Raw genomic sequence first — 12100 nt, 5'->3', positions numbered from 1 at the left:
TTAAAACTGCTTTTATTTAATAGTAGAGGCCCAGTGCACAAAATTCATGCACTTGGGGGGGGGGCTGTCCCTCAGCCCAGCCTGTGCCCTCTCGCAGTCCAGGAGCCCTTGGGGGATATCTGACTGACAGCTTAGGCTGCGCTCACCAGCTGTGAGCCCGGCTCAGGGCTTCTGGCTGACCACCAGGGGGCAGCTCCTGTGTTGAGCATCTGCCCCCCTGGTGGTTAGTACGTGTCATAGCAACGAGTCATTCTGCTGTTCAGCTGATTTGCATATTAGCCTTTTTTTATATTGGATTGCCACTCAGCTCCAAATCCACCCTTTTCCTGGTATGTGATACTGGAGCTGGACCCTGTAGACATTTCCCTTTGCCAGCTGGCTTGATTTTGTCCAGTAGGAGGTGCTGAAGGGCCCCTACAAGGCAAAAGCAGAAGGAAGGACTTTTCTGGGGCACTTATGGGGGAGTTTCTCTGACACCACAGCAGATCAGCCCTCTGGCAAGTTTCTTTTCCCAGGGCAGGTTGTAGTTCCTGTGACACCCACACCTTCTCCAGATAGATCTGAATCTCAGCCTGGGGAAAAAGGGAAAGGGTCCATCCTCGGACTTCATTCCTTGTTCTTGTCCACTCGCCCTGTGGGTAGTAGCTGCTTTCTGCAGTTGCTACTTCTATATCCCTCAAGAATCCTTCTTCCCAAACCCTTTTATTAGTTAACACTTCATATTAAATTTTCCCTGTTCAAATTACTGGGGTATCAGTCAAGAAATTGTTTCTTGTTTCTTGACTGATATAGAATGGGTACTGATGTGGTCACAGGAGACAGACCATTAAAGAGAGGACTTCTGGAATTGATTTGGTCATGTCTTTGGGCTTGAGCACAGTGCTAAGTCTTTGCCAATGAGAAATGGTATGCTTAGTAATACAAGGTATGCACTGGCATAACAATTAGTTAAGTTATATCCTGTGGTTGCTTATGATATGTACCTACTGAAATAAGTGCCCTACGAGTCCAAAAGGCTGTTGTCCTTGCCCATTACAAAAATAACGATGACTACAAAGTCTGAGTGCATGGACATTGATAGAAAGAAGTAGTAAGCTCAGGTCCCAAAATTCTCAGCCCGAGTTATGGTCTGAATAAAGAGAGAGCTTCCAGGTAAATCGTAAAAAAAGTCTCTGACAGGGCTGATATTGCTGAAAATTAAACACAAAATTTAACTGCATTGGTTTAAAATTTACAACTTAAAATCAAAGCCTCACCAAGTTTCTTATGTGAAAGTTAGGGCATTGATTGGGAAGAAAGGGAATGAATGTTGAAACTTGGAATGCAATCATCGGGTTGAAATCTAACAAAACTGAGAATCTTGAGAGTACATTCCGACTCTCACTGGCCAGTGCAAAGAGACTGCTTGCTCTCCTGCCTACGAGAGGAGAGACTTTCTTAGGCAGAAGCCTTGGCAAGGAGACGCTTAGTCTCTGAAGAACCATCACAGTCACTCATTCCTCTGCTGTCACTAGTCCCCCAGCTTGGGTCTCATCCAGCATGCTCTAGGGCAGAGGTTGGAAAATCTTTTGATGAAGGACCAGATACCAAATATTTTCACGTTTGTGGGTCATACAGTCTCTGTCACAACTCCTCCACTCTGTATTGTAGTGCAAAAGTAGACTTAGATAATACATAAAGGAATGGGCATGACTTCGCATCAGTAACATTTATTTACAAAATCATGGGCTGGGCTTCATCCATTGGCTAACACCTGATATAGAGGTAGGACTCCCAAAAGCTTAGGGAGATAAGAATGCTAAAATAGATTTTTCATATGCAACCTACACACCCACCCATGACCTACACCCTCCAAAAAAGTCTAGAAAATAGCCCCTCACGAAGGCACTGAGAAATACATTAAGTGAGGGCAGCACCTGCATCCCGGATGAGCTGTGACTGTCCTCCTCTGTGGGTCAGAAATGGGAGGTGTCCCCATTGGTATGGGCTCCCTGTTTCAACCAGCATAACCTGAGGAAGCAGAGGCAAGAAGCATCACAACCACCAAATACCACGTGTGTTCTCTTTAGCAAAAAGGCAGCAGGGATGTAGTGATAATCAGAATGTGTTGGCATGTGGGGATTTCTGTTGGTGGCTAATTTATCACGATGTCTCCAGAAATGAAACCGATGAGTAGACTACTAGATTAGTGATTGATCTATGTAACAGAAAAAACTCCATACTGGGTGACTAAAAAACCTGACTTAAATCACCACTTAAATACCACAACGGAGAGTCACAGATTCTCAACCGCTTTTCAGACCTGAGCCAATTTATACTCAGAGCCCCTTGACTAAAGGGGAGACCAGGCCCACTAAGGAAGAACTCAGCAGCACTGCCACAGTATATAAAGTAAACTTCCTTCCAAGCATCCATGGCCACTTAATAGGATGACTGTGACTGAGAAAAAAAATACCCAAACTTTTAGGAATTACCAGACACAAGCTTTGAACTGACATTAATTCTTGAGCCTACAAAGTGCTGTGTTGTTCACCAGCAGGAGTGGGGCCTATGGGGAGCATGTTTAGGTGAGGATTTAGTCCATTTGTGAATCAGGGCACTCAGGTGATCTGTGGACCTCACCCAATTCCTGAATTTGAATAGATATACTGGGCCATCGGTAGGATCCTCTACACCGACTCTGTGCGCCATGGGGTGAGGTCATTATGACAGGAAGAACTAAGTGAAAACCCTGGAAATTCCTCTCTACCGAGACAATAAACCAGAATCAAAACTGCAAGCCTGCCAATGCAAACATCAGTGGCACCACCTCTGACCGGCAACAGCAGGAGTGAGAATACCTGTCACGTCATCAAGACTTGCCTGCCTGGTCTGGGCTCAAATCGGATGGATTTTAAGGTTACAACTATGGATAATACGTTTATTCAGTAGTGACTCTAATTGAAGTTACTCTTCCAGATGCATTCTTCTGGATCTTTCCTAGAGCACATTAGCACAGCCCCTAGCGTTTTGCATGCAGCCATTGCCCTGGTTAGTGCTGTTTTCTCCATATCAACTTGTAAGGACAACCACAAGCGGTTTGCTTTTACCTGGCTTGTAGCTGTGTACACCTCCAAAGCCTTGCCTCAGGGCTATTTCAACTCTCCTGTTCTTTGCCATAATATAGTCCACAGAGATCCTGATCGTCTTGAGAGTCCACAAAACATCTCAATGGTCCACTACATTGATGACATTATGTTGAATGGATCTGGGGAGCAGGAAGCAACAAGTACTTTAGATGCCTTAGTAAGACATAAGCAAATCAAGAGCATGGCAGATAATCCCACAAAAATTCAGGGACCTGCCACCTCAGTGAAGTCTCCGGGGACCCAATGATCTGGACTATGTCATATGTTCTTTCCAAAGTGAAAGTCAAGTGGCTGTGCCCCACATCACCTATCACAAACAGAAGGAGCAAAATGCTTGGTAGGCCTTTTTGGTAGCAACATCAACCACATCTGAATGAGCTGCTTCTACCCATTTATCAAGTCACCTATAAGTATTCCAGCAGCCAGGGGGGGCCAGGCAAGCTGATTTCCCACTGGACCTGATGACCCAGCAGCTCCAATGATGCTCAACGTGTCTGTGGTAAACAAGGGTGCTGCACGGAGCCTCTGGAAGGCCACCAAAGGAGAATCACACTGCAGAGCTCTCAGACTTGAGAGAAAATCCATGCTCTCCTTTACAGATAAGTATTTTCCTTTTGAGAAGCTGCTTCCGGTCTGCTACTAGAACTTGTTAGAGAGTAAACGCCTAACTATGGGATACAGGTGCCTGTGTGTCCAGAGCCTTCCTATACTGACCTGAAAGTTTAGTGACCAACCTAACCACAACTGGGTGTGCACAGCAGCAATCCATCAGGTGGGAATGGAGTAGGAAAGACCAGGCTTGGACAGACGTGGAAGTTACAAGTAATTTGCATGAACAGGTGCATCAGAATCCTTCAACAATAATTCTCACTGCAATGCCTCCTTTCTCTCTCTCTCTGTCTATACCTCTGGCCTCATAGGTATTCCTTCTCATCAGTTGGCTGAAGAAGAAACAAAACTTAGCCAGGTTTACAGATGCTTCTACACAGTATGTTTGTACCCATCTGAAAGCATTGCAACCCCACGCAGGGGTGGCCCTGAAGGATGCTCTGCCCAGACAACAGCCTTTGGCCTGGGTGCTTTTTCTCTAAGCAGTGATCCTGCCATTCAGCCCTGGCCTGTGCCCTTCCGCAAGCTTTCCTTCCCCAGTGAGCACGCGCACTGTCCCCCCCGAGGCCTGCAGCCGCCAGCGAGCTTCCTCACCACGGACAGACCGTGTGCTGATGGCAGCCACACCTTTTCCAACCTAGGTCTGAATCTCCATCACGTTCTTTCTTCATTCCCTCTCCCCAGCTAACTAGGGCTAGTGTCTGCCTTCTACTGTGGCTGCTTTTATAGCTTTTTCAGTAGGTAGCCACATTTTACTAATTAACTGTTCTTTTTATTAAATTTTCCCAGTTCAAATGACTAGCATGGTCTCTATGTTATGACTGAACCATGACTGATCAAATACCTGAAGTGGGAGTGTACACATGAGAAAAGGCCAGGGAGAGAACCCAGAAGCAGTTCTGCATGTAGAGAGCGGGAAGAAGAGGCAGGACCATCAGAGGAAACACAGAAAGAAGGCAGTGAAGTAGAAGGGGGAATCTGAGCCAAGTGAGGAACCCATTTCAGAAGAGAAAGAAGGAATAATCCATTACATCAAAATCTAGCTGTAGGTGATTAAGATGAGGACTGAGAGCTGACCAGGAGATTGGCAGCAGGCTCAATGGACCGACAGAGATAAAAGCCTAACTGCAGTGGTTTGTGACGGGAGTATTGGCTACTGTGCTCTGAGGAGCTCTGCCACGATGGAGAGCAGAGGTGCGGCCAAGCATCACAGATGCATTTTACTCAACCCTATTCAGCTGGCTGGGGACAGAATACAGCAGGTGGGACGTTGAGTTTAAGTAAAGATTAACGTAACAAGAATCCTTAAAAACTAAAACAAAACTCCCCAGGGATCAAAAATAAAAAGGGGACAGGAAACAAAAGCGATAGAATAAAGTCACATATCCCCGAGGGCAGAAGAGACTAGTCTTGCCTCAGCGCCTCCTGAATAAAAGTGGAATTTTTGAGGAGCTATATACTCATTGTATTCATATAATACTGGTTTCCAAATTTGATGTTAATTTTAAGTTCCAAAATACCAGTAGTGAAAATGTAGTACCATTATTTCCAAATTTAAAAATATTCTGATATCTGAATCGTTAGCATCTTGACACATCTGGAGTTATATACTATATTAAGTTTTTCAAATTCAACATGGGTTATATAAAGTACGCTTCTTTAGTTTCTCTCTTCTCTCACGTTTTATAGAGAAAAGTCAACTAACAAAGTTTCAGCTGAGAATAATTCTTACTCTACTCCAAAGACTTTGTGAAGTGGAACATTGGTTTCCTAGGGCTGCCATACAAAACTACCACAAACCGGGGGGAGTGGGGGTGGGGGGGGGGCTTAGGACAACACATGTCTATTCTCTCGCAGTTCTGGAGGCTAGAACACCCCAGTCAAGGTGCTGGCAGGGCCACGCCCCCTCGGAAAGCTCTAGGAAAGACCCTTTCTTGCCTCTTCCTCGCTTCTGGAGGTTGCCGACAGTCACTGCTGCCCTTGTCTTAGAGATGCCTCACACTTCCTTTCTGCCTGTCCCTGCATGGCATTCTCCTTGTGTGTCTGTGTCCCTGTGTCTTCATGCAGCCCCCTTACAAGGACACAGTCACTGGATTTAGAGCCCATGCTGCTCGTGTCACCTCATCTGACCCTGACTACATCTGCAAAGACTCTATTTCCACATAAGGGCACAGTCACAGGCCCTGGGGGTGGGGACTCCCACATATCTTTTGGGAGAACACAATTCAACCCATATTAGACATAATAACAATGAATTAGAATTTCCTTCCATAAATCACAAATCTAAAGACAAAGAGGATTGGAAATGCTTTCTTTGAAACGTAGCTTGCTATCAACAAAAGAACTACATACTGTAGTTCCCATGAAAAAAAAAAAGTTTTAAAAAAATGCCCTCAAAGCTATCACAGAAGAGATCATGTTATATGAAGATGAAAGAGAAAATTTAGAACTGGGTTAACTCGATTACTTATGTTTACAAATTCTGTATTTAAATATACTATTTAGTCTCATTGATTTTTACTTTCATAACTTTTCTTTTGATTTGTAAATAACTTAAGAAATAAAATACAAATATTTAATTACATAATTTGTGTGTGTGTGTCAAATAATATCCTCCAAATACCTGTATTGTCATTTTGCTCCAGAAATACAATCCCATCTCAAGGGAAGAATAGACTTTTAAAAAATGTGCCTGGAAGAAAAGAAAGACATAGATGTGTCTACCCTGGCCTGGGTGCTAGAGGAGTTGAAAAATCATACTTGAGAATTCACGAACAGGGGTGGCTTGTGTAGATCATAGATTTGAAGCTATACTATTGACATGATCTAAGCAATCCCAGTCAAAGAAATTAATTGTTAGTATTTCTGGATGGTAGCACCCCAGGCACGTGGCAGAAGAAAATGCAAAATCTCCAGAAGAACACACCTTCAATTCAGACCTCAGGGGATTCTCACAGGTTAAAGAAAGCAACCAAACATGAACTTAAAATCCAAATTTTCAAGCACTAGCAGGAAAATAATCTCAAAACAGCATAAAGAAAAACATGGCGTGGTCAGATCTGCAAGGCTGTCAAGTAATTAGATTTTTAAAAAAATATGTTTTTATTGACTTCAGAGAGAGGAAAAGAGAGGGAGAGAGAATCATTGATAGGCTGCCTCCTGCATGCCACCTAGTGGGGATCGAGCCCGAAACCTGGGCATGTGTCCTGACCTAGAATTGAACAGTGACCTCCAGGTTCATGGGTTGACACTCAAGCACTGAACAACACTGGCTGGGCAAATAACTACATTTTAGATTTTTTATCTGATTAGATAAGATTAAAGGCATAAAGGAGGAAATATAAAATATAAGTAAGGAATAATATAAAAAATCTAAGGCAAATATGAAAACACACAGAAGTCCTAAAAATGAGAATTATCAGAATTAAATACAGAATGGGTAGGTAAAATAGACGGTGCTATAAAAAAAATGTCAGAGCTAGAATAAATATCTTAAGAAAATTTCCAGAACACTACACAGAGAGACAGAAAGAAAATACATAATTAGCCAAGACATAAAATAATAGTGTAGAAGTAAAAAATAAAAAGTCTATTAAAAATTCAGGTTTGATTATAATTAACAGCTGAAGCCAGGGGATAAAAATTTCTAACAGGAACTTTCCAATACACCATTATTCATATACGTATAAAAGGCTAGCAAATATTCAGAAAGTATTAACACACATCAAGAATATGGACATTATTCATGCTGCATGTTCAAACTTCTGGTTATTCTATAACTAGTTACTATAAAATTGAATTATTTGTTTAGCAAAATTCTCATAAGGTGGTCTACATTAACTATAATGACTTTTAAAATAAAATGTTAAACCTCAGGACCATAACTTCAGTAATTTTGTTATAATTAACTCAACCAGTATAAAACCATACATATCCCTTTGCAGTTATAAAAATCCACCTGACTTTCTCTTGGATCAATGATGACATTTTTAAAAAGTGGTTATAGAAGAATATGTAAAAACAAAAATACAGAATCATGACTCTCCTCTGCAATCCTAAATAATAAAAGCATAGTATGCAAATTGTCCCCTCGACTGGGAGTTCGTTCAGGAGTTCCAGCAGGGAGTGGGGCTGGCTGGGGGAAGGGAGGGAGCCCCGGGCCAGCAGCTGGCAGCCTCTAGGGACCCTACCAGTGCACTGTGCACTGGGCCTCTAGTCTAATATAAAGATCCAGTCCTAAAAGGAGCCAGTACTTCTGGCAGACAATTCTTTGGGACTTACACAAGACATAAATCCAGAGAGTTAGGAAGCACGACAAATCCTAAACAGAATACATTAAAATAAAATGCATACATTCATGATTTTCTTAAAATACAGAACTATACAACAAAGTAAAAGAGACAGTAGAAACCAGAGGGATTATAACTCTCAACTAAGAACTCCAGAAGCAGTTAAATTAACATTTAAGAATGAAAATAAAAAATCAAAACATGTTCAGGCTGTAGAGTACTAAGGGCAGTGCGGTGGCAATAGTCCACCCTGAGTGGCAATGCATTGCCTAATGAGAATTTAAAACAATAATAATAAAACTGAATAAAAAGAGTTTGCTTTTAAAGAATTGTGATGTCAGTTATAAAATACTTCAGCTGCCAGAATGGACCATTCCCACCAGTCTGTTCTTACTATGCCACTGATTTGGACAAAGGAAGCTGAAGGAATTTCCAACAAATCTTTATTGAAGAACTCTAAGACTGTATTAGGAAGAAAGAAACTGATACAAGAAAAAAGTCTGAGATATAAGAAGAAAAGGTGAACAAAGAAATGTATAAGCATAGATAACCTAAGTAAACTCTGACTGCATAAAACAATAATATCCAATTGAAGTGAATTAAAAAACCCAGAAATCCTAAAAAAATAAAAAGTAAAACTACCATATAATCCAGCAATTCTACTCCTGAGTATTTACCTGAAGAAAGCAAAAACACTAACTCAAAAATATGTATGTACTCCTCTATTCACTGCAACATTATTTACAATAGTCAAGATATGAAAACCACCAAAGGGTCCACTGATGGGTGGATGGATAAAGAAAATGTATCTCTCTCTCTCTCTCTCTCTCTCTCACACACACACACACACACACACACACACACACACACACACAATGAGCAACTATTTAAATAGCCATCACAAAGACTGAAATCTTGCCATTTACAACAACATGGATGAACCCTGAAGGCATTGTGCTACTAATACTAAAGTAAGTGAGACAGAGAAATCCAAATACCATATGATCTCCCTTACATGTGAAATCTAAAACAAACAACAAACCCAAAGCTCATAGATACAGAGAACTTGAGGGTGGGCAAAATGGGTGAAGGAAGTCAAAAGGTACAAACTTCCAGTTATAAAATAAGCCATGGGGGTGTAATGTACAGCATGGTGACTACAGTTAATAACATTGTATTTCATATTTGAAAATTACTGAGATAACAGACCTTAACAATCTCAGCACAATAAACAAATTTTTGTAATTCTGTATGGTGATGTATATGTTAACTAGATTTATTGTGATCATTTTACATTATATACAAATACCAAATCACTGTATATTCAAAACTAATGTAATGTTATATGTCAATTATACTTCGTTCAAAAAAAAGAAAGAAAATCTGATGAGTGTTAAAACCAAGTATGGTCCAAATTTGACTAATCAGGACTTCCTAGGGCCCTGTGAAGAAAAGAATATTTGGTAACACGGTTTTTCTGTGTACACAGAAGTGTGACTGTGGTTTTGGAATCCGTTTTAACTTTTCACATTTATAATTCAGTGGTACAGAACCACTGAAATATTTGGTAATTCTCTCTAATTCTTGCCAACAAACAAACCACCAAAGAATGAAAAGGCTGCACATCAATAACTTTAAAAAAAGAAGTACAGTGGCTGGAGTTCAAGTGTTCTGGAGATTGTGATTAGCTTCAGATTTTGTTAAGGATACATGTTAAATATTTAACAGTAACCTAGAAGATGAAGATTGACTCTGTAACTTTTAAGTTAGTAGAAGGAAGTAAAAGTAAATTAAATGACTGAATTACAAATTCATGTTACATGTTACATAACTTCAGCAGGCCCTTAGTACAGCTAGACAGATCCTGCCCTTCATCTACTGATTTTATCACATTTCTCACAATTTCTAACTTTTTCAACCAGCGTTCCGCCTATAATTATCCTCATACTATAAAATAACATTCCCTACCACTTCACTAAAAAATCTGAAGCGCTCTGTAGATCCTCATTGGCCCTCAGCTGATAGAAACACCATTGCTCCATCAACTGAACCCTCTGCCTCTCTACCCCGATAGGCCTGCCTCATTTACCTCCTACAAATGTGCTCAGTTCTGTTTCACCCTAAAATATCCTCCCATCAACGCTGCTACTCCTTTTTTAAATATATTTTTTATTGTTGATAGTATTACAGATATGTCCCATTTCCCCCCTCTGCTACACCTTTTTAAGTTAAGGCGTTCTTTCTTAGTTTTTAATTCTGAATTACACATACTCCACGGTCATAAAGGGTAGAAAGCTTAGCTTCTGTTTCTTCCTATATTCTTTCTTCCAACACAAACCAGTTGAAAACTGGCTCAGGATAGACATGAGCCCAGGAGGTCCCATAAAGCAAAGACTGGGTATAATTAATTTTATTTATTTAGCATCATGATCAAGTGGACATAGGATGGCTATTTAGTCTTTTATAATATACTGACCGACCATTGCTTTCTTACATTTGTGAGGGCTATAAAATTGTGACCACTTACTCTATGTTCAAGTCTGAGAGCCTCTTACCCTTTTTCAGTTTCCGCACAGCCAGCATACAGTGACTAGGAGAGAGATCCCATATTCTCAAGGTTTTGTCATCACTTACAGTAGCACAGATGGGCAGATAAGGATGTGTGGCCAAACCCCACACTTCTCCTTCCATGTGTCCCTATAGAGAAAACACAGTTAAGATAAATTTAACGTAAAGCTAAGTAGATTTAGAAAACAACGAAAGACAACTTCTGATAATATGTAATAATGATAGAACAATGAGTAATGAGTAAGTCCACTAAAACTTTTCTCTTTATCTTCGGAATACACTATAAAACACCTTTGTAACAACTTTATCTCCACAATTACAATACAATCAAGCTACTGTGAAAAGTAGCTTAAAATCCTAAAACATTCACTGGAGGAAGAAAGTAGAAATTGGCTGCCCTCGAATGTTAATAAAGGCCACGTAGGGGGAACAGCCTGCATGGCAGAGTAAGGAGTTCCACAGACCTCCTCACCAGTAAATGCGGTGAAAATAATAACAAAAATACACCACACATTTCAAGTCTCGATATGGTTCCAAGGAAAAGCAACAAGTGAAGCAACATTTACTTAGAAAATTGAGATGAACAGTGAGCGACTGCAGTATTGGAGCTGAGACCCATCCACTTCTCCCTCTTCCTAACTCACTGATGTGGAAGCTCCACAACAGACGAGGAAACCAAGGACACTCCCCCTCCTATTCACCAGTTATTAGTTAGAGGGTATCTTCCCAGAAGGGACAGGTGCCAGCATTTCTCACCCTGCCCCCAGTATCTGCTCCTGACGCAGGTGCTGCTCAGAGGTGGGATCGCCCCTCTTCTGCCCACCCTCACTCTGAAATGTTGCCCTACCCCGGCTGCAGTGCCCCTGAGCATACTGAGACCTCAGTATCAACCAGTAAGACCTGAAGTTACTGCTCCCTCCATGATTCTCTCTCATCAGTGATGTTTCTATCTCTCCCTTCCTCTCTGAAATCAGTAAAAATGTATTTAAAACAAAACACCATAAAGGCTTTTGTGTAAAACACCCCCTTTGCCACACACACACACCAAGCACTCAGCTTCTAAAGGAAAGAGCACTCCAGTGTCCTCGCCCTCAACTCCAGAGCCTTGGATAGAGGTTTTGACTGAGGTGAGAAGAAAGCCATAAAAGAGCTTCTAATCTCTTCTCAAAGGACCTGATGTCATTTACTGCTAATGTGGAAAAGTTCTGGCCTAGAGGTGGTCTCAAAAAATGATGGAGGCAGCAGATGGTGATGAAGTGTAACTGACAGACTCCAGGTACATACAGACTAAACGGAAAGTCAGCTAGCTTATCCAAGAGAAGCAGGGAAAACTCAGGGATAGCTGAGAGGAGACTGCTTAAAAAGTAAAAAAATAAACAACAACAAAAAAATCCCACGCTAACCTAGGGAACTATTCCTTTTAAGAAGCCTGAATTTAATTGGTTTAGTCTGTGGGGCAATTTATGTTCCAGGGAAATGTTGAAGACAATAGAGCCTTAACGGCTG

General features: G+C 41.2%; 1 protein-coding gene across 1 annotated transcript in view; it reads right to left on the bottom strand.

The window, feature by feature from the left end:
- EML5 (echinoderm microtubule associated protein like 5) overlaps window positions 1-12100 on the bottom strand; it is a 99238-nt gene that overhangs the window by 40839 nt on the left and 46299 nt on the right. The window contains exon 20 of the mRNA XM_015571488.1: window positions 10582-10723. Within this exon, the coding sequence (XP_015426974.1) occupies window positions 10582-10723 (142 nt within the window). The remainder of the gene's footprint in view (window positions 1-10581; window positions 10724-12100) is intronic.

The sequence above is a fragment of the Myotis davidii genome, unplaced genomic scaffold, assembly GCF_000327345.1.
Source record: "Myotis davidii unplaced genomic scaffold, ASM32734v1 scaffold732, whole genome shotgun sequence".
Classification (NCBI taxonomy): domain Eukaryota; kingdom Metazoa; phylum Chordata; class Mammalia; order Chiroptera; family Vespertilionidae; genus Myotis; species Myotis davidii.
Note: the sequence above shows the minus strand (reverse complement) of the source record. Positions and strands in the feature narration are given on the sequence as shown.